Below are 25,558 nucleotides of genomic sequence, written 5' to 3'. Positions count from 1 at the left end.
TTCTGTTTTATTCATCTACTCATGCTTATGGGAATGTTTTAATTTGTGAAGTAATGGATACTGACAAGGTAACTAAGTTTTTATTACATTATACAGTAATATTATGTTGCTCTGTAATTTATAATGATAGGTGTCGAGTCAAGCTTTTAGGCCCAATATATTGTGGTCACATATATAATATACAGTATAATACAATAAATCCCCCAGTTTCCACAGGGGTTACACTTACAGAACCCTGTGAGTATTGATTCCAGAGTAATCAAAGTAGGATAGAGGTGGGAGGGACACCTTCAGAGTGCCATATTACCAGCCCCAAACTATTATGTAGTGTATAACAATACAACTGTAAGTACCCAGTTACAGTAAAACTTTTGAATTTTCAGACTATCTGTTGGGAATTTTTAAGTGTGAATGATAATTGGCCAAAAAATCTGACATCTTGGGTAGAGTTGGGAAGCCATGGCACGTGTGTGGACAGATTTTGTTCAAGTACACTCAATTGTTAGCACTTGTTATGTACACATCATACACATGCCCCATTACATTTTCTCATATTTTCTTTATTCTGTGATATTATTAGAATGATGCTAGTTTATATGTTGGTAAAGTAAAGTGAAAAGATTAAATATTGTACAGTAAAAAAATGTGTGAGAAATAAGCAAGCTAGATTTCCCAGTAATCTGGGAGATGAAGGGAATCTCTCACCTCCACATTGGCATGAGAGTCTATCAGTGGCCTGGGCTGATCATACTACCTTCCTAGATCAACCAATGATAGCACATGACACTTCACCACCACCTGGCACAGTCAGCCATGGTGTGTAGGAGCCTACATTACAGAAACAGTTTTGTTCAATTTATTTTTGTTAATTTTTTCTCCAGGGGCTACAATTATTTATGTTTTCTGCACATGCTATTTAAATGTTCATCTTAATCTCTGATGATATTCGTGGTAGAGAAAACTATCTTCAGAAAATAGTGAACTTGCACATCATTTTATTGTATTTTTTTGCCTTAAAACTCCCACCATCATTCATGGTATTGTTTAGTACAGTACAATACTGTTAAACTGTTTAAAGGGAAATATAAAAATGAAAGTAATGGTTTTCAGTGATTTCTGTTGGTACTATACACTATATTATCATCAACACAGACTTGGAAACTGTGGAAATTGAAGGTTTACTGATATACAGTATATATATACCATACATGAATACTTTACAGCAACTTATAACTTAAGTTTAACTGCAATAAATTATCAAAAGTTTTCCCAAGCAATTCTGGTTACTATATACTGTATAGTACAGTACTCTAGCTGTATTTAGTAATAATATATATACTGTACTGTATATTGCAAAATCAATGCAAATATAAAAAGACTTGATTTATGATATCATTTCATATATTTCTATGTACTGGAATGATTTGTCATGTTCTATGTATCATTGATTTGCTCATGGATATGAAGCTCATCTTTTGTGTATTTTTATAAACTGTAATGGATTACTATAAAATTTTGTATATTTTGAAAATTCAAAGTCCCATAATCCATTAAAATAAATATAAATGGATAATTGTCTTTGTTTCTACCAAGTTACATGTTAAGAACAGAACTCTCATCTCATCTCATCACACAGCCATTGACTTATGCAGAATCCCTGCTACAATCCCTGACTTTTTTCTGCACACTTTATATCTTGTACCCAACCACTTTGTTCAGCATGGTGTACTGTACAGTTGCCAGCAAAAGTTCTCCCACAGCCCTGTGTAGCAAGTTGTGGGAGGACTTTTGCTGGCAACAGTCCTACAGTATTGATCTCCTTTCATCCCATCCAAAAGTACAGCAGTGATGCCTCTTAAGTATTTTATGGACTACTGTACAGTACATGGAGAGGAAAGTCTGTTATATCAAGGGTCTATTAAGTGTGAAACCTCTGTCTAATGAACTATATAGAGGTGAATGTCCATTATATCGAGGGTCGTTAGATGTGAAAACCCCCAAATACCGGATTATATAGAGAAAAAAATCCATTATATGAAGGTTTCACTGGACTTCATCTTTTACTTAACTATGTTTTCCAGTTCAGTATTCCCAAATGCTATTCTTTTTATTTTTTATCGTTGATTCTCTTAAATTTCACCAACCCTTGAGAAAATCACTATAATTACAGTTACTATTACAAACCTATTTCACCAATACAATCAAGGATGGGTTACAACTTTCCAAGTCACTTCCTCAAGTGACTCCAATATACACTGTACAGTACTTGTACAGTATGTTAATTCAATTTATGAGGATTTGTTATTTTCTTTGTAAAAATTTAACACCTTTCTTCAGTGTCTTGTTAGTTTTGTTATTATGTTTTTTAGAATTATTATTTAGTTTTGTGGAAAAAGACCAGTTGTGGCAAATGAAACTCATTCCAAACTCTCAGGTTATGTCAACAATCACAACATCTGATTTTGGTGCAAAAGAAAACCTTCAGCAGTTCCACTGACAACTTGTGAGATGAGAAACCCCAGCACAGTACACCGAAAGTTGCCCGGGTGATAATACCAGCCACAGGTCCCGAGTCTGTGATTACGTCAAATACTACTGCACACAATTTTCTACTCGAGTGGTGGCTGATAGTACTTCAGAGAAAGTGTACAGTACTTATACATTTAAGGTGAGCCCTTAAAGACACAGTTATACTTCTTGTCAAGTGTTCTGTTTAATCTAGATTTTTACAGAAAAGGGGAAACTTTATTTTACACCAGCACAATATTCCTAGTGATCAGTGATGTGAAACAAAGTTTTTGTTATTGTGAATCAATATTTTAATACAAAAAAATTATTTTAGTTGTTTTCCACTTGTGACAGTTGTCAAAATATCAACAAAGTGGTGCCCCTAATTAGTAAACACTAATAAGAGTTTAGACCCTCTGTGCCGTGAGTATCATTCAGCTTCAGCAACAAGGCTGATCTCCACCTACTAAACACAAGAAAGTCAACATTACTGGCCAGCCTGTGGAATCGCCGGTGACAAAGCACAGAGAAATCTTCCCTACTACTGTACAATGGGATTTGAAAACAATTGCTATCATCATCATCAAACAGGAAGCACCAAATTAAAAACTTTTAATCATATATGAATTAGTTTATTTACTTTTACAACAATGTCAAATAAGACAACCTAACCTTACTGGTCTTCTGTTGTACTTTACATTTCATTAAATATTTCAAACTAAGCAACCTAAAAGTCTCATTTGTATCTGACAAAAGAAAACAAAGACAAACCACTGAAGTGATCATTGGCTACACTAAGCTAATGTGAAGGATGAGAGAGAACCAGTAGCAGCAATAAACTGGTGAAAATAACTTCTAAGAAAAATGACTGAGTTAGACAAAAGAGTTATTCTTGCAGCCAAAAACTAATTTTTGGGTGGTGGAGGGGGTGGTACTCCAGTTGAAGGTGGAGGAGGTGGAACAGGATTAAATGGTGGTGGTGGAGGCGGGGGGCCTCCTGGGGGAGGTGGTGGACCACGCATTCCTGGAGGTGGACCCATGCCAGGTGGCCCTGGAGGTGGTCGTAAAGGACCATGTGGTCCATGATGACCCGGTGGGCCAGGAGGTGGTGGCATCATGGGCCTCATGGGAGGCCTTATTGGGGGTGGGGGAGGCATTCCAGGTGGAGGTGGCATGCCTGGAGGTGGAGGGCCTGGTGGCATCATGGGTGGGCGTGGTGGTAAACCAGGTGGAGGAGGCATGCCTGGGGGACCTGGAGGACCAGGTGGTCCAACTCCCGATAGGGGTGGAGGTGCTGGAGGAACCATTTTGGCTTTGGGGTCAATTTTGAAGGCAAACTGCAAAAAGAACTGTTTAGTTTCCTTATTCCATGTCGTCCAAGACTTATCTACTTCTCGACTGGGTACCTTGAAGGCTATAGTCTCGTAAGGCTCGGCTGCAAACAAGAGGTACTGCCACTTACGATCTGGAGGTTCTACCTTCTGTTCGTAAGCAGACATAAAGCGGTGACGGGGAGCAACATTGTCTGCAATTTCTGGATAATCAATTTGAAAGAGTAAACTCTGCTGGCCGGTCTCGGGGTCTCTCTGTTTAGTAACGCGATAACCAGGACGGCCAATCTTGACAAACTTCTTCATCTCAACTCGAGGTTTCTCAGGTGCCGGTTGTGCTGGTGATTCTTTAGCCTCTTTTGCAGCACGTCTGGCCAGATTGGTCTGATGCTTCTTACCCTGAGTGTGAGCCAAGTAACTTCCCTCATTATTGTGAAGAGTGAGACACAATTTACATTCATATGATCCCAAATGATTTTTCATAAAATATGGATCCTTGTTTAGATCGATTGTCTCCAGGGCTAGCTGACGCAGTCGCTCTCGACGATCTCTGTTGCTCTCCGACCATGACGCCTGGCCTCCGCCTCCCGTCTTCCCTCCAGCTCGGTGCTGGAAGTCCATCTTGAAGTTTTATTTATTGCTGAAAAGAAAAAGACATAAATATTGTGCAATTTATTTTTGGCATATATATTCTTGCTAGCCTCTCCCTGCTATTCTGCAGGGTAGCCGGCATCAAAAACGCAACTTCCATTACACCTACCAGTGCAGTACAGGGGGTTCCCAACTAACGAACGTTCAGTCTTACGAATCTTTGAAAACCATAAAACTATGAAAATTTTACCTTATTCATGTTTTAGGTGTTTAGTATGTGTTGTTGTATTCAGTTTTTAGTATGTGTTGCTGTATTCGGTATTCAGGTGAGGGATTCATAAACTCTAAAGCGATTCTTATCATTTTTATAAGTTAGGAAATGTTAGGTCTGGTTTTCAAAGGTTTGGTGTTATTTTTAGTGTTTTACCCCACACTTTCTCTCGACTTCAAAGCCGTGCCCACTTTAAACAAGTAATATTGTTGGCAATTTTATCTATTAAAATATTCGAAAAATATACATTTCTGACAGAAATGCCATAGAAGAAAAGTGTCTTAGAATAGTCTGAACTGTGCAAAATAAATGCAAAATGCCGCCAGAGTCACGGTCACATATCACTCACGTTGTTCGCAGGTAATGGACGACTAAACCATCAGAGCAGAGTACATTCATGGTAAAACAGCGTTAGTAGGAACTTTGCTGGTCACGGCAAAATATCCACTGCCTAAACTATAAGCAGGAAAGGGGGTGACAATACAAGTCTGTAAGCATCTCATTCTCAGAGAACATTACTCAATCGAGTGTTCATCAGATTCCTTGGTTGCTGTAATCTGCAATTTTACCTATACCTGAAGCTGGTGGATACCTACTCCACTAGGGGTCACAGCTTAAGATTGAAGAAGCCACACACACTTGCCCACAGTGTGTAACAAAGACGTGATAAACCGCCCAAGCAGCTAACAGACTGATCAGTAGCTAAGAGGATCAAGTTATTCTCTGTTGAGTGTTGTGCATTACAAGCTGGGCACACACACACACACACACACACACACACACCTCTACCACAACAAACAATGAGGAAATATCTAAATTAACTTAGGAAACACAAACCTTAACTCACAGTAGGGTATTATTTTACTTTAGGACATAGCACACCCGAAAGTTATAAACTACTGAAACATTTAGACCTCATTATTCTGAGCATTTTGAACCCCCATATATACATGGAGGAAATGGATAATAGCGACACAATTGAATTTAATTGATTTTAATTAGCTTTCAGTCTTCGTCTGTGAGTAGATGTTATCGGCACATCACGAATGAGCAATATTGACTGATATCATCCAGTTGTAACCAATGATGTATCAATATCAACACGCGAATTTTTTTCGACCAATCACATTTGATTTTTTTCAAAGGAAGCAACCTGGGTAACTTCACTGACCAGTCTGACAATGACCGTGGTGTAGGTTGGCTGTCATTTGTGCTCCTACGACCATTTTAAGTTTATTGCCGAGTTTTACGAGAAAGACGATCATTCTATCCAATTCTTGCATATCCCTGGTCCTTCCACTTCTAACTAATGTATTGTACTTTTGGACATGGCGCGCCCCAGAAGTCTTTAACTACTGAAATATTTAGGTTAGTTTAAGCTAGGGGGACGGAGCCCCCCCCCCGGTTAGGGGTCAAGTTAGGTTAGATGACTCGTTTTCGTTTTCTCCTCCACCTAAAACACCCGATTTCCTAGACTCTCCCCATTATTATTATAATTGTGGGGGGGAGGGGGGAGGAATGAGCAATTTTCCGCCAAAAATTAAGGTCAGGTTTGTTTCAAACACCACAATACACTGGGAAATATAATGGTCAACCCCTTGGGACTCATGTTCCAAAGTAAAAATTTCCCCACAGTAGAAGCTATATGTAAGTAGCACACGCCTCTATGGTAGAAATACAAACTATATACAAAATGAACTTACTGCTCGCATGAGGCAGCCACCAGACACTATACCTTCACCACTCTACAATGAACTAAAAGAACATGTAAATAAACAAAAATTAGCTCGGTAGATGTGAATATACATTTCAGTTATTTTGATGAGAATATTTGTTAAAATTTGTCTGAAATTGTTTGAGTAAGATACAGTCATTAGTAACTTGATTAATAATGATGGTTAGTTATGAACGCCGCCACTCAACACCGAACCCAGCCGAGCCAAGTTCAGACAACACAGCCATAGCTCCTCAGTAAATTGCCTATTTCTCAAACTGTCACTATATTTATATAATTTATAATTAGACTAATATAAGATTAAACATTATTAAAAAAAATCCTGGATGAGAGAGATATTGAACTTATAATTACCCCAATGTGTATAGAAGCTACATCTTTAATCCCCGAACTGCCGTGGTCGGTCACGTCTGTTGGTGAGCCAGTGGGTTTAGTTTTGTATATATATTCACCAATCAGAGAGTTCAATTTACTGTGTATCATATACTGGGTAGTATCCTTGTTTTTATTTCTCACCAAATTTATAATGTTACATGTGTCTTGTTCACGCGCTGAATCAAACGTATGCGACGATTTTACGGAATATCTGTCTATCTCTTCTCCAGTTGCAATATTAAGTCTCTAAAATACAAAATCGATATTATAACCAAGGAATTTTACTATTATAAAAAGTGACTGAGTTGTTAGTGATGTGTAATGATGGCAAATTGCCCGTCAAGGTCGTTTAAGCACGGTCTGAAAGGTTCCCCCCCCCAAAAAAAGAATTAAACAAAGAGAAAGAACCCAGACTACCATTAATATTCATGTTTTGAGGACATATTGAAAACTTCTGTGTGTAAATTGTAATTTCTTGATATATTTTTTTATATTTTCTTGTGAAAACCTGAATGTGGAGGGTAGTTGATATTGGTTGAATATTGCTTTTTCCTTGATATTTCCTGAAAAAAAAAACCCACGATATAAAGCTTCAAATACTATAGATAATGTCGAGTGTATCCTAGTGAATAATGTAGGAGAGAAGTAAAGATGACTGTCAACACGTCACTCAGTAGTCAGTACCCGGGCAATAACCGACCACAATAGTGACTAAGCTGCGTTGCAATCCTCAACCTTTTGTTGTCTCGTAAATGCCGCTGGACTCTTTAAATATACCTGGTATTAAGACAGATTTAAGGAGAATATACATAGATCTGGATAATTTGAGTTAGAAGTTGAGCGAGGGATAATGTCCAGCGGTGTGTACAAGTTGAGGTGTAACCTGTTTGGACACTCTAAAGATGTGAGAGCCGTAGCCACCACCCAGGATGGTCTTATCGTCACAGCCTCCAGGGACACCACCGCCAAACTCTGGGCTCCTGTTAATAATGGGTGAGCTGGAGCATTTTAATTTCTGGGTAAATATTTGGTTATATTTCATTGTCCACCCATCATCTTTTTTCACATGAAAAATATAATTTTTCGCTAGTTTTAGATGATTCTGACATTTATCTTTGGGCAAATCACTTTCTTTTGTTTTTCTTTCTTTAGTTAGGTTAGGTTGGTTGGTTGGTTCCTTTGGTAAGAGAATAAGTTAGGTTGGTTGGTTTTTTTGGTATAAGAATAGGTTATTTTTGGTGTATTACTCAAATCTGACCTTCGTTTTTTGTGCAAATCAAAAATTTAAAAAACAAATAGAAGGTATATTTTTACATTAGGGCATGAGTCCCTAGGGGTTGACCAATTTCTTTTTCCAATGTAATTTGGTGTTTTAAACGAATCTGACATTCATTTTGGGCGGAAATTCTCGTTTTTGCCCAAATAATAATAATTGGGGAGAGCCTGGGAAATCGGGGTGTTTAGGTGGGGGAGAAAACAAAAACGAGTCATCTCACCTAACCTAACCTAACCTAACTCCTAGCCAGGGGCTCTGCTCCCGGACCCCTGGTAGGCCTAACCTTACCCCTACCCGGGGGCGGTAGTCCATGCTTAAACTAACCTAAGTGTTTCAGAGTTTAAAAACTTTGGGGCGCGCCATGTCCGAAAGTACAATACCTTAGTTAGAAGTGGAAGGACCAGGGATATGCAAGAATTGGATAGAATGATCGTCTTTCTCGTAAAACTCGGCAATAAACTTAAAATAGTTGTAGGAGCACAAATGACAACCAACCTACACCACGGCCATTGTCAGACTGGTCAGTGAAGTTACCCAGGTTGCTTCCTTTGAAAAAAATCAAATGTGATTGGTAAAAAAAAATTCGCGTGAAGATATCGATACCTCATTGGTCACGACTGGATGACGTCAGTCAACATTGCGCATGCGTGATGCGCCAATAACACTATCTCACAAATGAAGACTGAAAACTAATTAAAATCAATTAACTTCAATTGTGTCGCTATTATCCATTTCCTCCATGTATATATGGGGGTTCAAAATGCTCAGAATAGCGAGATCTAAATATTTCAGTAGTTTATTACTTTCTTGGCGCCATGTCCGAAAGTAAAATAATACCAAAATCAATATTTTCATTTTAACTGCTAATTTGCAAAAAAATAGAGATCAGATTTGAGTAAAACACACCAAAAATTACCTATTCTCATACCATTGGAACCAATCAACCTAACCTAACCTATTCTCGTACCAAAGGAACCAACCAGCCAACCTAACCTAACAAAAAAAAAGTGGTTTTCCCCAAAATAAATGTCAGAATCATCTAAAACAGCAAGAAAAGGTGAAAAAATATATTTTTCATGTGAAAAAAGGTGATGGGTGGACAACAAAAAATAACAATATATTTATTCAGTCGAGTCTGCCATCAGACACAGTGGTTCAGTACCGGTATACAGTATAAACAATGGTAAACGGTAAGGTATTTAATTTATTTTCGGTCAAGGTCTACAAAACAGCTATCACCAGAAGGAAATGTGCAATTTGGTTAAAAATTTTTACACTATTAACATGATATTAAACACAGAAATGGAAAAGACAATGCATAGAACCTACTAGAACCTAGAAGAAACTGACTTGACACACCCAATCTATTAGGTCAGGTTCTATACATTATCATGTTCATTTTTGTGTTTAAAATTATGCTAATAGAGTGTACAAAAAATAAACCAAATCGTGCCGGTATATATGTAATTCTAAACTTAATAAAGATGCATACAGTAATTATTTTATTAAAAGGATCGGGAGTAATGGAACACAATTTATATGGGTGGAGAGGAATTCGGTGAAGCCGGACTGACTTATGGTAAGAAAATGATTTTGCCGTTTGAAATGCACCTAGAGACTTATTTTCAATGCCATAACATCAGTGTTCTCTGTGTTTTTACCCCGTAATTTCCCTCATCTTTCATGCCCTGCCCACAGGAATTTAAAATTGTAGGATAGAGTAAATAAAAAAATTCATAAAAAATACTTAAAATTAAAATAGAAAGTTGTCGTTTCTTTTAATATACTTAATATCGTCAAAACAATAAGTAAAGCAAAGGTAAAGAAAATCAACAAACAACGTCTAGTGATAGCTGTGCTGTAAACATTTACTTTATTTTCATTTATTAAGTGACCATTTATGAGCTTGCTAACATTTTTTGTAATTGGTCTATTCTTTGTTATACGGTGGTCCCTCGGTTAACGAGCGCCTCTGTTAACGAGATTTCGGTTAACGATTTACCTTCCATAAGATTCTTAACTTCGGTTAACGAGCAATCCCTCGATTAACGAGTTTTTTACGAGCGGACCTCAACATGTTTTCGTTTGCATTTGGCGGTCCACCAGCTGTAGTATTAGTCCGCCAATACAGTAATCGATTTTAGGGCTTAAATTCCTTACTATTTCAGTAAATATCAAGAAGTTTATACTATTCAATAATTTTAAAAGTTTAATATTAACTTTTTTAGTCATTTTAACAATTATTGAACATAATTGAAGGTAAAGAAACTAGTTTCTGGCGTGCCATCCAGCCTGTTAACACACCAGACAGGCGTTAGTCTCTCTGTTTTCAGTGGAGGTAACATCTTGCTTGAGACTCTTCAACTAAACGCTTTTTTTCTGTGTTTCCAAGCAAATTATTGGTCATTTTGAAATATATTTTACATATTGACAATATATAATGCAGTGCAGTGTTGATTTAAAGAAAATAATCTTGAAATACACCAAGAGAACTAAAATTTTATGGGTGAAATGGTGCCATGGGGTGACTTCTCTTCCACCCCAATGCCTTCTCTTCTTCCTTCTCCTCCACCCCCATTCTAATTCCCATCATCATCATCCAGGAGCTTTCTACATACACACCTCAGAGTAAGTGTACTTTTCTACCTTTTTTGTTGATTTTAGGCAATTTTCGGTGTGCTGGAACCAATTACCCAAAAACCCATTGAAACAATGGTTTCGGTTAACGAGCAACCTGCTGGAACGGATTGTGCTCGTTAACCGAGGGACCACTGTATTGGATAATGATTCGTTTTATGCCAAAGTGGATTTCTTATTACTGTATTAAAAACTTAGTGGATATTTTTCCGTGGCCAGCTACCGTAAGTTCCTATTGTTGCTATTTGATAAATATTCATCCATTGGCTGTCTCCAGGTGTATTATGGTGTGTTTTATTCAAATCTGACCTTCATTTCTTGTGCAAATTAGCGGTTTTTAAAAAAAGAAAAATATTCATGTTCATTTGAAACCAAAACTGCTAATTTGCACCAAAATGACAGCCAGGTTTGAGTAAACCACACGATAAAAAAAAAAAAAAAACCTAACTTAACCATTTTTTGGGAGCTTACCTGCTACTTTGGTGGAGGATACAGCTGGGCAATCTGGTATGCTTATGGTTACAGACAAAGGAATTTCTGTCTTTTAAGTAAAAAACTTCACACTTAGGACACAGTCTTGATGTTGGTAGGACACCGTGATCTTTTAATACAGTGTATCTGGATTGCTTCACTATGGGCGTGTGGCGTCTCTGTAACAAAGCGTGTTCGGCATCCGGGCCTTCGATGTAGAGCGGCAGAAATTGGACAGTGATTACATAAGTTCGTCAAGATCGTCTTAGTGAGGTGAAAGTGTAAATCGATGTCGGACTTTTCATGCTAGACACGATTGTATTTTTGAAAACTCAATTTCCACCGAGTTGGAGGTACAGCCAGGGTCACAGGCCTATAACCACACAATCACTGCCACATGACAAAGCTTTTATTTTATTTTATTTTTTAGGGTGTTGTGGTCACGGCTGTGATAAAGGCCAACCAGGGAGTGTAGTACTGTGCCTTCAGTTAAATCAGTTCATAGTTGTCATCAGTGAATGCAGAAGAGACTATAATAACTTAAAGTGAATACATATTGGCAATCGAGCTGGTAAGGACAACTGCCAGCCTATTCGTGTCATAGGTGCCACAGAGACTTTAAATTTTATTTTGTTTGTGTGCTTGCTCAAGGACTGAATCTGTGTTTATAATACACCACTCACAGGGAGATACAGTGTACACAGTGATAGTTCATAGTGTCATCAGTGACCGCTGAAGTTGTAAATAACTTAAAGTGAGCGCTCACTAGCAAGCAAGCTGGAAAGGCACCGTGCCAGCTGAAACCAAGTCGTGTCATAGGTGCCACAGAGACTTTAAATTTTATTTTATGTTGATTGTGTGCTTGCTCAAGGACTGAAACTGTGCCTACAATACACCATTCACAGGGAGATACAGTGTACGCAGTCGCAGACGACAACTCCATAGGCAACAGAGAGTAGCTAAGTACTTTTTTCTCTCTTTATTTTCTTTGAAATAGGTGTAGATCTATACACAGTCTGCACCCCCCCCCCACAACAACAACAACCATGAGTTTGGTATGTGATTACTGCAGGGAGACGTCGGATATGGAGGATGCAGGCCTAACTAATGCAACGTTTAGGAAGTTACTAACTGCCGTAAAGCTTGATGGCTGTTGCTGGTATTGCCCTGGCTGCATAGTCAAGGTGAATGAAGCGATTGCAATCCATAAGGGAACGAGTTCTCTAGGGACGAAAATAGATGAAGCAGGAGCCCTGCTGGTTGACAAACTGGAGCAAGTTGAGAAAGAGATCCTTGCTAAGACTGAGGAAGTAGCTAATAGAATGGAGGTGGTTGCTAAGAGGAGCTATGCGGACGTATTAGGAGGGCCACGGGTGGGGGGGGCGGAGAGTAATGCAGAATCAGTACAGGTTCTACAGCAGATTGGGACTCTGAAAAAGTGTGTCGAAGAAATGAAAATTAACGGACCTACTGTTAGGGGAGAGGAGGAACACCAGGAACGGCTCCAGCGCAGGAACAATGTAATAGTTTTTGGAGTCCCAGAGAGCCAGGCAGAGGGAACTGTGAGTAAGGAAACACACGACAAGGTGCTGTTTCAAAATATTTGCACAGAGGTTCTGAAGATTCCAGCAACCCCTCAGGATGTGAGGAGACTGGGACAAAAGCAGGGGGTTAAGCCTCGCCCCCTCAGGATCACACTAGGGAGTGAGGAGGAAAAATGGCAAGTTATCCGGCAGGCAAAAAACTTAGCAAGGAGCGAGGCATTTCGAGATGTATTTATTCACCCAGACCGCACGGTAATGCAGAGGGAACAGCACAAGAAGCTCCTGCTGGACTTGAAGCAGAAGAGGGAGGAGTCGAGAAGGAACGGGGACAGGTGCACATGGGTTATACTCAGGGGGAGGGTAGTGGAAACAAGTGTGCCGACACAGGGCCAGGGGGCAGCAGTGCACCCTCCACCCACTCAACCCCCCACCCGGGAGGCGGCACCAGCTCAGCCTACCGGACAGGAGGGAACGAGCGCCGTGTAAACAATGAAATTTTTAACCACACCCTGCAAAATACAGTGTACTTAGCAAATGCTGCAGCTTCTGAGAATGTGGGTGGAGCGGGTTTATTACTAAGAGCAGAGACGTTACCGAGAACAAATTCTGGCTTGAATGTCATGTACACTAATACTGACACGTTCCTTGATAAGAGGGAGGAGTTTGAAACACTACTAAGAGTACACCAACCAGATATTGTAGGAGTTGTAGAACTGTTGTACAAGAACAGGAGAATCGACCCAGAGGAATGTGAGTTCAGTATTGCTGGATATGACTCATTTACGAACCTAACTCAAGAATCCTGCAGGAGGGGTGTGGTTATCTACGCTAGGCAAGACCTTAGAGCCAGCCAGGCGAGGGTACAGGGAGAGGATGTCTTTGTGGTGTAAAATTAAATTAAAGGGAGGGGACTTACTTATCGTCGGGTGTATCTACAGATCCCCGAACTGTGGCCCACTAAATCAAAGGAACTTAAGAACCTTAATAAACAATGCGGCGATGCTCAACCCCAGCCACCTCCTTATCATGGGGGACTTTAACTATGGCGACATCGACTGGAGAAACGAGTCAACCCCGAATGACTTGAATAATCCTGCTACTCTTTTTGTAGAAACTCTGAGAGATAATTTTCTGTTCCAACATGTGAGAGACCCGACACATTACAGAGGGGAGCAAACACCCAAGCCACTTGACCTCATCATAACAAACGAGGAGGGTATGGTGGCCAAACTGGAACACCTTGCCCCAGTTGGCACCAGTCACCATACAGTGTTGTCATTCAGATTTAACTGTTACCTAGTTCAAGATAAGGCCAGGCCAAGGTGCAAATATTACAAGGGAAATTACAATGGGATGAGGGAAGAGATGAGGGGTATCAACTGGCCTGACTTATTAAGGTACAAGAACGCAGACACTACGCTGAATATCATAACTAGTAAAATGACCCATTTGATCGATAAATATATACCCAAGACCAAACCCAGTGCTTCTAGGAATACGAGGGGATCCCTACACATGAACCATGCGGCGGTCGACAAAATTAAGAAGAAAACCCAGAAATTCAAGACGTGGGTTGGGTCAAACGATGAGCAAGACAGGAGGATGTATGCAAGAGCCAGAAACCAAGCAAAGATAGAGTGTAGGAGGGCTGAAAAGGAGTTCCAAAGGCTGGTTGCACGCGAGGTCAAGTCAAACCCAAAGGCGTTTTACCGCTATGCAAAGTCGAAATTGAAAACGCGAGTAGGAGTATCAGACCTGAGGCTTGAAGATGGTAGTTACGCAGATTCTGACCAGGATAAAGCTGAGGCATTGAACAGCTTCTTTTCCTCAGTGTTCACAAGAGAGGATGCAACTAACCTTCCTGCGTTTGAGGACAGACGGTTCGACACAGCACTGACCCACATTGTGTTCACAGAAGAGGGTATTAGAAATAAACTGTCCAGGCTAAAGGTCCATAAGAGTCCTGGACCTGACATGGTGCATCCTAGAGTGCTAAGGGAGCTGTGCAACGAGCTTGCAGAGCCCCTGAAGATTCTGTTTTGTAAATGCCTGGATGAACAAATGGTCCCCAGTGAATGGAAAGTGGCTTATGTGAGTCCTATCTTCAAGAAGGGCGATAGGCACTCCACGAACAACTATAGACCGGTGAGCCTGACCAGCATAATATGTAAAGTACTTGAGAGTATTATCAGAGATGCAGCGATGGAACATCTACTACGAAACAACCTTGTAAAAGATTGCCAACACGGTTTTATGCCGGGGCGCTCTTGCTTGACACAATTGCTCAAGGTATTGGATATTTGGACCCATATTCTAGAACGGGGTGGTAATATCGACAATATTTACCTAGATTTTGCCAAGGCTTTCGACAGTGTACCCCACGAAAGGCTGAAAATCAAACTGGAAGGGTACGGAATTCGGGGAAATGTCCTAGCGTGGATAGAAGACTTTCTACATGACCGCAAGCAATGTGTGGTGATTAATGGCACGAAATCGTCATCTGTACCTGTAACAAGTGGGGTACCGCAGGGTAGTGTATTGGGCCCGCTGTTGTTTGTTTGTTTCATAAATGATATGCCTGACGTTGTACACTCCTCCATACAAATGTTTGCCGATGACGCCAAGTTATTTCGGGAAATTAAGAACCAAGCGGACTGTGAAGAGCTGCAGAAGGACCTCTGTGGGCTCCAGGAATGGTCGAAGGAATGGCTGCTGAGATTCAATGTCACGAAGTGTAAGAGGATGCACCTGGGGCGTACCAACGGTAAGGAGGCGTACCATATGTCCCAACGGGATGAAGAAAATGTACTAGTTGAGACTGTGTGTGAGAAGGACCTAGGTGTGTATGTTGACAATGAGCTGAAGTTCTCGGGCCATTGTGAGAAGAAGGTAAATCAGGCAAATAAATTATTGGGTCTTATAAGAAGGTCGTTCAGATATCTAGACGGTCCGTCCCTCGTGACGATCTTCAGGAGTGAAGTGCTTCCCCATCTGGAGTACTGTCACCCCATCTGGTCCCCGAGATATGCTAGGGACTGTCAGTTGGTTGAAAATGTTCAAAGGAGGGCCACCAAGCTGGTGCCTGCACTTCGGCATCTCAGCTACCCTGCGAGATTGGAGCGCCTGAACTTGCCTAGCTTATACTACAGACGGGCAAGGGGGGACCTAGTTGAGGTTTATAAGCATCTCAGGGGGCACTACTCAGTTGAGTGTCCTTACTTGGAGCTGGCGGACGCTCGCCCCACAAGGGGTCACAGCTCAAGATTGAAGAAGCCGCAAGTCCGGAAAACCGTGAGGGCAAACTTTTTCGGAGTGAGGGTTGTAAACTCTTGGAACAATCTACCAGAAAGTGTTGTGACGGCACCGAGTGTGAGCTCTTTCAAGAGAAGACTTGACCAACACTGGAGCGGGTTCAGGTACATTCAGGAGCCGGTGCATGCCCAGTATTTGCCAACAGTGCGTGACAGAGACGTGACCGATCGCCCGGGCGGCTAGCGAGCCGACCTTTTGGTGAAGAATATAAAGGAAAAGAGTCGTGACCGATCGCCCAAGCGGCTAACAAGCCGATCAGTGGCGAAGAGGATAAAACTGAATAACAGTTAGACAAGGGAGAGAGCACTTTTCACATGCCATCACGAGCCTTCAAAATGGCTGCTTCAAAACGATTGGCCAGCCATGTCACATGACACAATACCTGTAGATCATTGATTGTCAGGCCGCAAAGAGGAGGAGGAGAAGACGATAAAAGTGACTCTGGCAACATGGCGGGTACAGAAATTTACGCCTGGAAATTTGTGAGATACTCTGTTAATATTTATTTGCTCAAGAAATGATATGAAGTCGTTTGTTTGTTTTATATAGTCTTTGTGCCTGTGATATTGAACATTGAAAACCTGCGGACAGCCAGTGGATGAATATTAACCGAAATACCATGAGTGCGCTCTGCTTGACTAAGTACTTTCTGTTTAATATGACGGGGGTCGGCTCCCCGGCTAGGAAGTTAGGTAAGGTTGGGTAGGTTTCTTTGGTTGGTTAGGTCAGGTTTTTTAGGTTTCAGTAAATGTCATTTCATTTATAATGATAAGAACATCTGTGGAAAAAATTACCAAAATCGAACAACTCCTCCTGGTTAGGAATGTTTATAGCTACATAACGATTGATTCATGGTGAAATAAATGCCAAATACCACCAGAGTTATGGTCACATCGTTCTCGCGTTGTTTGCCAGTAATGGACGATTAACCAATCAGAACTTAGTCAGTCACGACAAAATATCCACTGCCTATTATAAATGGTGTTTTCTTATATATTTTGTGGTGAGCTGAATGAATATAACTTTTTCTGAAACTATTGCGTATTTATGGAGATATGATAACTTTAAAACCGACAATGAATCCTTCCCAAGTGGCAGGGCTTTGAAGATTAATAATTTTTGAAGAATGAAATGGGAAATATCTGCTGTGAGTTAAGTTAGGTTTGGATAGTTAGTTTTCTTAATTTTATTAACAATATACGAATCGACCAAACCGACCAAACCGACCAGGTATCTAAGCTAACCTAACTAACCTAACCTAAAATATTAGTTATCATTTATAAATCATGCAAGATGTAGGTACGGCAGCCGTATGCGAAACGTCGATGTCTATTGGTACAGCAACCTAATGCGCATGTGTGGTGGGCAGACTATACAATAATAAATACTAAGATGGCCTTCTTTCTGATTAACCTATCCTAACCTTTCTGCCCAGGCGGAAGAGAAACACCACGTACAGGGTACTACATTTTCCACATGCACGATTTTCTGCCATACCATTAAGTACACAGTCCATCAGTACGGCTGTTGTACCTGCATCCAGTGTGTTTATAAAAACCTGTAAATAAAAGTAATGGCGCAACATTCTAGACACGCAGGATGTAAACAGATGAGCTCGTTGGTGATTTTACACCTGTTAAATACAAGATTACTGTAAGTGCCGCATATACCGTACTTTATATTCAAACCAGCACAGTGGGTACTGTATGTTAATACTGGTGACTACTGGCTGACTTTTACTAATCCATATTATCATAAAAAATTATTAGCTTTTCTTTATGTTATCATATCTTATTTGTTCACTTGATTTTTCCTCAATTATAGGAGTGAATATGAAGAGAAACAGGTCTTCAAGGGCCATACCTCCTACGTGACCAGTGTGTGTGTGTTGACGGGCGACAAGGATCACCTGGAAGGCTTGGTGGCCACCGGATCGAGAGACTCCACTATCTTGATCTATTCGATGAATGGAGGAGAGCCGTTACACACACTAACTGGCCACTCTGACACCGGTTTGTTTTATGCTCATATGTAAACTTCCATTTGGATCTTGTGAAGATTAGAAACTCCAGTTTATTTCACTTAGCGATTAAAACACCCTAACTCTAAATGGGGATGTTGAGTTAGGTTGTTCCTACTACACTTCAGCTACCAAGGTCTTTAAGCACATAACAAGGACTTGTCATTACAATAGGTCATCATCAATTAAAAATTGAAAGGGAGGATTTTCTGTTGGTCTCCAGATGATGATCTTTATATGTTGGATATGGTGAGGTAATCTGTACCTACTCAATTATGTGACGTAAACAACACCAGTCAAAACATTCTCTTATCTCATTTATTGTGACATTGTCATTCACTTTGCTTATGTCCAATTAATTTTTTTTTATTATTAAACTTTGAGAAAAATCACATCGCCTTTTCTTGCTATAATGTACTGTACATCATTAAGAATAAATAAAAGAATATTGTTCAGTATACTTCAAGATACTAATTGAATCTTTCACAAATTCCGTAGAATAGTCATTGCTTCAGTGATTTACTGTTAGAAATGCTCTAAATGAGGGAAATACTGTAATATTTTACTAATTATTTATTTACTGTAATATTTTTTTATCAATGAGGTGGATTGGGGAGGTTCTGTACATAAAATATTGGATTTATATTGAAGTTAGGCTTTCATAATACCTGTACTGTATGTACACCATCAGTAAGTCTAAATTGTAGGTGGATGGAAGGGTGTGAGAGCAGGAAGTTCCATAGATGAGAATTAAAGTTGAATGATAAGGTTTCACGAAATTGAATTTATTTGGAGTAGGGATAGCAGTAGGGGAGGGGGGGAGGGATCGTGGTTTAGATTTCGTTGATGTTTTAGCCATGGTAAATACTGTATAGTGAGAGGAAGGTAAATTGGAGTTAGATGGTCTGGCATGAATGGAAAATGGAGCCTGGTCCTTTCACGAGTCAAATAACTGTAGTCAATTTTGCGTAATCATAAGTAAGATTGCGATGCACCAACCCACATTTTACTGTATAGCAGTTTTCCTTGGTGGTGTAAACATGGGTCTTGTAGAGGACAGGAGGTTGTGCAGAAGTAAAGTATGTATGAGTCTCAAAAGATAACTTATTTTGGGGGGTTAATTCTTCAGTGTCAGATGTGTGGTGAGACTTGAGATGTTATTGGTAATGTGTGTATGAGAGCAGGAAGGTGAAGTAGACTACAATACACAGGGGGTTCTTAACCCTTTAAGTCCTGTAGGGTTAAATCATTGTCCTCAAATGGTTAAAGTATTGTCCTCAAAGGGTTTAAACCATCATCAAAAGGGTTTAAATTATCATCATCAAAAGGGTGTTTAAACCATCATCAAAAGGGTTAACTTGATTTTAATTTATAATTGTCTTGAGCTGCTCGACGGATATCAATATGCTGTACAGTATATGTTTATTGTGAAAGCTTTTGATACATTTTTACTTATTGACAGTGTCTTGCCTTGCTTGGGGTGATAGAGTATTAGTCTCCGGTTCTTGGGATCACAGCTGCCGAGTGTGGAGGAACTGGCAGTGCAGTTACGTAGTGAACGGACATGATGGACCTCTATGGTCAGTGGCGTTGGCACCAAGTGAAGATGTAGACAACGCCACGAGATCAGTTACTGTACTTACTGCCTCAGCTGACAAGACCATCAAGTTGTGGCTGGATGAAACGGTGAGATAACAAGTCGACTCTTGAGCTTACCTGCATAACTGTTTATTCCTGGTACAATGGAACCTCTATTTACCAGACTATATGGAGAGGAAAGTTTGTTATATCGAGGGTCTGTTAGATGTGAAACCTCCATCTAACAAGATATATAAAGAGTATCCATTATATTGAGGGTCCCACCTGCTATTACTTCCCATTTCTATTCTTTTCTCTCCTCTCATGGCAGTCATTTGCCACTTTACTTCATTATCATCATCATTGAGGGTCTGTTAGATGTGAAACCCCCAAGGTAACGGATTATATGGAGAGAGAAGTCTGTTATAGGGAGGTTTCGCTGTGTATAACTTCTTCATTGCCTGTTGGTTTGTGTCTGTGTGATGCTCCTTGATTTTATGTTCAGCAGTGATTCATTTAGAGTAATATTTTGATAGTACCAATAATCTACTTAATATCTCTGCTAGGTGATTTGTATGAGCATGACTCACTGTTTGTCATTGCCACATATAGTTGGTCTCTACATGCTGCCTTAGATACAGAAATAGTCCAATTCCCTGGGTGTTGTGTGTGTGCCTGGGGTAAAATGTACTGTAGAGTGTGACAAGAAATCTGCAATTTTATTGAATTAATTTCTGTCCTTTACATGTTTTCTCTGACTTGGTGTTTAAGTCAGTCTAGTGCATAAATTTCTAATTCTCATCCACTATTCATCCAATCTGGATTTTGTTGTCACTTCTTAAAGCTGATTGTATCCCTTTTGGTTTATTTTAATTCTCATTTGCTTGTTTGTTGTGTGTGTGTGCTAAGTTTATAGTCATTGTACAGTATCCATAATTATCCATACACTGTACATTATATCTTATTTTACAGGAACGGAAAACATTCACCGGCCACAAAGATTGTGTTCGAGGACTCACGTTTTTGAACCCAAGGCATTTTCTTTCTTGCTCCAACGATGCTTGTGTTATACTGTGGTCCATCACAGGAGAGGCCTTATCCACCTACTACGGGCATACAAATTACATATACTCGTGAGTGATTGTTATCGTGCCTCATACTTTCTTCCCCATTTATACACAAACAATAGTTGTTGTTGTTTTCTTTTGTTTTGTTTGTCTTCTTATCATATTTTTATTGACATAATTTTTGTAATCCAGGTTTTTACAGTTACCCGGTAGGTGACCACTGAACTTTTTTGGTCAGTGTTAGACAATGGTTAAAGACCGGTATATATATCATATTCCCAGAAACTTACGGCTATTTTCTCTCTAAACTTTTGGCTGGCCCCTTTAAAAACTTTGAAGGCTAAAATTGTGTTGAAAATAAAAGAAACTACTATTAACAAGTTTTGTAGTCCAAGTCAACCATTCATTAGTACTTGCTGCAGTTATTAGTTCTACCCCCCTCCAACACTTTCCTCGCTTACACATTGACATTCAAATTTCACTATTTTGTAATTGTTCTAAATTTTTACCTGCTTCAACTCTGATACATCATTCACTCATTTGCAATTTATACTAAAAAATGTGACCCAGGCGGATTAAAAAGATTCATGATACTTTTGGAGTTACATTATGAGAATAATGTTTCTAAGTACAGTATAGTATTACTTAGAAACTAGAATTTTTATTGGAAGTAATAGTTGAAGGTATGAGTGTGGTAAGATATTTATTGCTAATATTTTCAGGATAAGCCTTCTAAGTAAAGAGGGAGACTTTGTGACTGGCGGTGAAGACAGAACGTTGCGGGTCTGGGGTTCTGAAGGCAACTGTGTTCAAACAATTCACATGCCAGCACAGTCTGTGTGGGCAGTGGCAGCCCTCCCAAACACAGACATTGTTTGTGGATCAAGGTAAGCTAAATTAATGTACAGATTTTGAGCAGTGATTTGTGGTAACTTTGATTTTTAAAAAGGTTTGGTTTTCATAGTAGCTGGAATGAGAGTCATTTAATAGATTTCTTAAGAGGAGATGAACCATTTACAGTTGAAAATTGACTCGATGTTAGTATTAGTGTAGGATACTGCAAGGTTGATCAAAGAATTTTGAAAAAACAAATCATTCGATCAATGAGTTGACTGTCTTTTATGCTTACACTGTTTACGACTGAGAGTATTTTCAATAGGGTTATCCTTGTCCATTACTGTTGAGGGATTAATATAGTACAGGCAGCAAACCCTAAACACTGATACCATTGAAAAAGATTACTACCTGAATTATGAACGTAGGTGGAGTCCAGATCATGGTTTAGAATATGGGCAGTAATATTCTCCAAACTCGATTTCAGTTTATGTAATATACTTAGCCTGACACATGTTTTTCTGCATTTACAGTGATGGTATGTGTCGAGTATTTACAAGAATCAAAGAGCGACAGGCTGATGCAGAAGGTCAAAAAGAATTTGAAGAGAATGTTGCTAAATCCACCATGGCTGTAGAGGATCTTGGAGGCATTAAAAAGACCGAACTCCCAGGTAAGGAGGTTCTTCTGGCTCCTGGAAAACGTGACGGACACACTGTGATGGTTCGAGAGGGTGAGAAGGTGAATTGTTATTCCTGGTCAGCCTCAGACCAACAGTGGACGGCTGTAGGTGAGGTGGTGGGTGGTGCTGGAGGATCTCAAAGTACTTCTGGCAAGGTACTGTTTGAGGGTAAAGAATATGATTTTGTATTTGATGTCGAGCTTGATCAAGGTACTCGCTTTAAGCTGCCTTACAATAGTTGTGAGGATCCGTACTTTGCCGCGCAACGTTTTATTCATCGTCATGAGCTGCCTCAAGAGTTCTTGGACCAGGTGGCAACATTCATCATCAATAATACTAAAGGTATGACCCTGGGAGTAGAAGGGAACACTCAATTTGCAGACCCTTTTACTGGTGGGTCCCGCTACCAACCAGGTGCATCAGGACCAGCTCCTGGGGGGGCAGACCCATTCACAGGTGGTGGTCGATATGTGCCTGACGCCTTGGGTACAAGTGACCCTTCTAGTTCAGCAAATTACTCAACTCAGGGAGCAATAGCTCTTCCTCCTCCTTCTCACTTCTTTCCTCAATTGATACCATTGAAGTTTGAGGCTTGTAATTCTGTAGGTATGATGTCAAAGTTAACAGAGTGTAATTTCATGTTGAGTCAAGATAAACAGCTTAGTAATGTAGTGCTTGAACAGATGGTAGAAGCAGTATCAGGGGGAAGCGACTCAAATCCACAATTTTTGGCTCCTTTAGAAACAGCCTTACAGTGGCCAGCAGAACAAGTTTGGCCAGCTCTAGATGTGCTAAGGTTGGCGCTGCAGTCTGAACGCATGCAGAAGGTGTGGTTAGTTGAGGATCGTGGATTGGCTTTGATTAACCATCTTGTTTCTCTTGTTCGACCTCCCTCGTCGCCCAATGCTCAGTTATTATCTCTTCGTTGCTTGGCCAATATGGCTGCCCACGTAGAAGGACGTTGTATTTTAGCCAAGATGTGGGAACAGGTGGTTTCTGCCACGGTAGAAATATCACCGTACCCTAACAAAAATTTGGAGATTGCAGCAGCAACAGTACTACTAAATTACAGTGTCATACTGAGCATAAATACTGTTGGAAAGTTAGAGAATCAGTGTCAGGTGATGAGTGGTGCCGCAGCCGTGGCCATGTGCTCAAAAGAACCAGAGGCACAGTTCCGTGCTCTCGTGGCTCTCGGAACTCTGCTGTATCATAGTGAAGAGTGCCGTTCCTTTTCTGCCTCACTTGATCTAAAGCCTGTGATACAAAACTTATCAGGTGTTACCTCACCATCAAAAGTTGGAGAGTGTGCCGGCCACATACTACGGCTTCTCTAGCACTGTAGTTCAGTATTAGTAGTAGTAGTTTTATGAATTAATTGTAAAGGGTGTTTTTTTTATTGTAAATCTTTTAATACCTAAATAGAGGTAAGTTATCTTTCATGAGTTTAAGTTCAGAGTATAATTTTTGAAGTTGTGTTTGTTTAATGTGACCTCACCAAGAATAGCAATATGAACAGACTTTTGTAATGTTTAATGCACAGTAAGGCAAGCGCTCAGCTTGGCAATGTTGTGTTGTGATCAGTGAAACTATAAAAAATAAAAATTGAAAATAAAGGACATTATTAATATGTTAGTTTTCCCTTTTGGTTTTCTATTTTTAAATGCATTTGACCTAACACTTAATATACTTGAGAAACACAAGTACCAGCCAGTGATGACAACAGTCTTACAGAGTACTGTACTATACTCTACACTTGATGAAAATAAAGAAAATAATGGTGTTATCTCATTGATGCTAAGTAATAGAATTTACTGTACTATAGGGGTAGAATGTTAGAGCATGTATTCAAGTAAGTGTTCAATATTGAAAAGTCATGGCAGAATTTTAAGATGCATGTTAGCAGTCATCATAAAGGAATGTGTGTCCTGGAAGACTAAGATCAAGAGGAAGGAAGTTAGTGAATGACTTATTAAGGAGAGTGAAAAAGAAAAAAGATCACCATTTTTAAAAAATAGCAACTCCCAGGAATATGAAGACAAAATATCATACAAGAACCCAAACTCCATTAACTAATGAATAGATGAAAGAAAGCTCATCATTTTATATATACATGTGAAGTAAAATGAAAACATGGATATCTTAGGCCTATTTAAGGGAGAAAACAAATCCATGTATAGCAGATGAAAATCAGACAGCTGATACGGTACTGTTATTGTATGCTTTAGAGAAATATTAACAAGAAACCAGAAGACATGGCAGTTTGTAGGAGAGTGTTCAAGAAGAAACTGTCATCCAGAACCTAAGCTGCCAAGGAGGAAAAGACAGCACCAGGGTTCAAGGCAGCCAGGGACCGTCTCACGCTACTCCTGGGAGCTAACACTGAGGGTGATCTTAAACTCAAGCTGATGCTGATCTACCATGCCGAGAACCCCAGAGCACTGAAGGGTTACATTATTAGCATCTTCTCATCATTTGGTGCTCTAATTCTAAGGCACAGGTGACCATTGTGCTGTGCCAGAGTTAGGTGGTCCGCTACCTTCCCAAGTGGCTCAAGGAGTACGCCGACAGGAAAAACATTGCCAACAAATTTCTCCTGATCCCGGATAATGTGCCTTTGCAACCTGCCAGCAGGGAGGATTGAACTGGCAATATTGATGTGATGTTTCTCCCGGCCAACACCACCTCAATCCCCCAACATATGGATCAGGGTGTCATCACCACCTTCAAGGAGTGTTATCTGCAGCATGTGATAACTCACATAAACAGGCAAAGAGGACAAGCCAGCCATCAATTAGTTTTGGCACAGTTATAACATCAACAAGGCGACCAACAACACTGATGCATCGTGGGATGAGGTGAAGCATCAACACTGAATGATGTGTGGCGTAGTGTGGCTTGAGTGTGTGCATGGTTTTGCTGGCTTCGAGAAGGTAGAAGAGATCCAGCACAACATTGTGACCGTCTCACCAGACTGAATTTCTCGACAGCCACACCGAGTACTTCTTCAACCTGGAACAATAATGAGCGCTGGAAGAGGAGGAAGTTGAGTCAGAGGAACCTGGCAAGTTCCTCAGTATTGACCTGTTACTGCAAAACCTCTCTGATTGATGACATCCTCGCTAGGATCGCTGAAAATGACCCAAACCTAACGTGGAATGCTGAGGTGAAACGTTTTGGTTGAGAAAGACATTCAGTGCTACCAAGATCTCTACACTGATAAGCGGCAGAAAGAACCTCAGTTATCCATCATCCGTTTCTTCATGCTGAGGCCAGAGCCAACAGCACCACCTCTCGCCCAAGAAAGTGCTTGCCCGGACGTGGAA

General features: G+C 40.1%; 2 protein-coding genes across 3 annotated transcripts; one reads left to right on the top strand and one right to left on the bottom strand.

The window, feature by feature from the left end:
* Positions 1-3,124: 3,124 nt before the first annotated feature.
* LOC121859450 (splicing factor 3A subunit 2-like) lies at positions 3,125-6,809 on the bottom strand. Of its 2 annotated transcripts, none has more exons than XM_042356262.1 (2): positions 6,791-6,809; positions 3,125-4,479 (listed from the first exon to the last, which is right to left on the bottom strand). In XM_042356262.1, exon 2 carries the CDS (start codon positions 4,458-4,460, stop codon positions 3,414-3,416), a length of 1,047 nt encoding a protein of 348 aa, XP_042212196.1. In that variant the 5' UTR covers positions 4,461-4,479; positions 6,791-6,809; the 3' UTR covers positions 3,125-3,413. The 2 variants fall into 2 exon arrangements, with proteins under 2 accessions (XP_042212196.1, XP_042212195.1); XM_042356261.1 differs by lacking the exon at positions 6,791-6,809 and adding an exon at positions 6,405-6,625.
* Positions 6,810-7,480: 671 nt separating this feature from the next.
* Positions 7,481-23,853, top strand: LOC121859449 (phospholipase A-2-activating protein-like). The gene is made up of 6 exons (XM_042356260.1): positions 7,481-7,804; positions 17,876-18,063; positions 19,534-19,757; positions 20,622-20,782; positions 21,439-21,603; positions 22,084-23,853. The coding sequence occupies exons 1-6, from the start codon at positions 7,662-7,664 to the stop codon at positions 23,567-23,569; spliced, it is 2,367 nt and encodes a 788-aa protein (XP_042212194.1). The 5' UTR covers positions 7,481-7,661; the 3' UTR covers positions 23,570-23,853.
* The last annotated feature ends 1,705 nt before the right edge of the window (positions 23,854-25,558 follow it).

This window comes from Homarus americanus, unplaced genomic scaffold, assembly GCF_018991925.1.
Source record: "Homarus americanus isolate GMGI-L3 unplaced genomic scaffold, GMGI_Hamer_2.0 scaffold7626, whole genome shotgun sequence".
In the NCBI taxonomy this organism is placed as follows: domain Eukaryota; kingdom Metazoa; phylum Arthropoda; class Malacostraca; order Decapoda; family Nephropidae; genus Homarus; species Homarus americanus.
The sequence above is the reverse complement of the archived record's forward strand: the minus strand, read 5'-3'. Positions and strand labels throughout refer to the sequence as shown.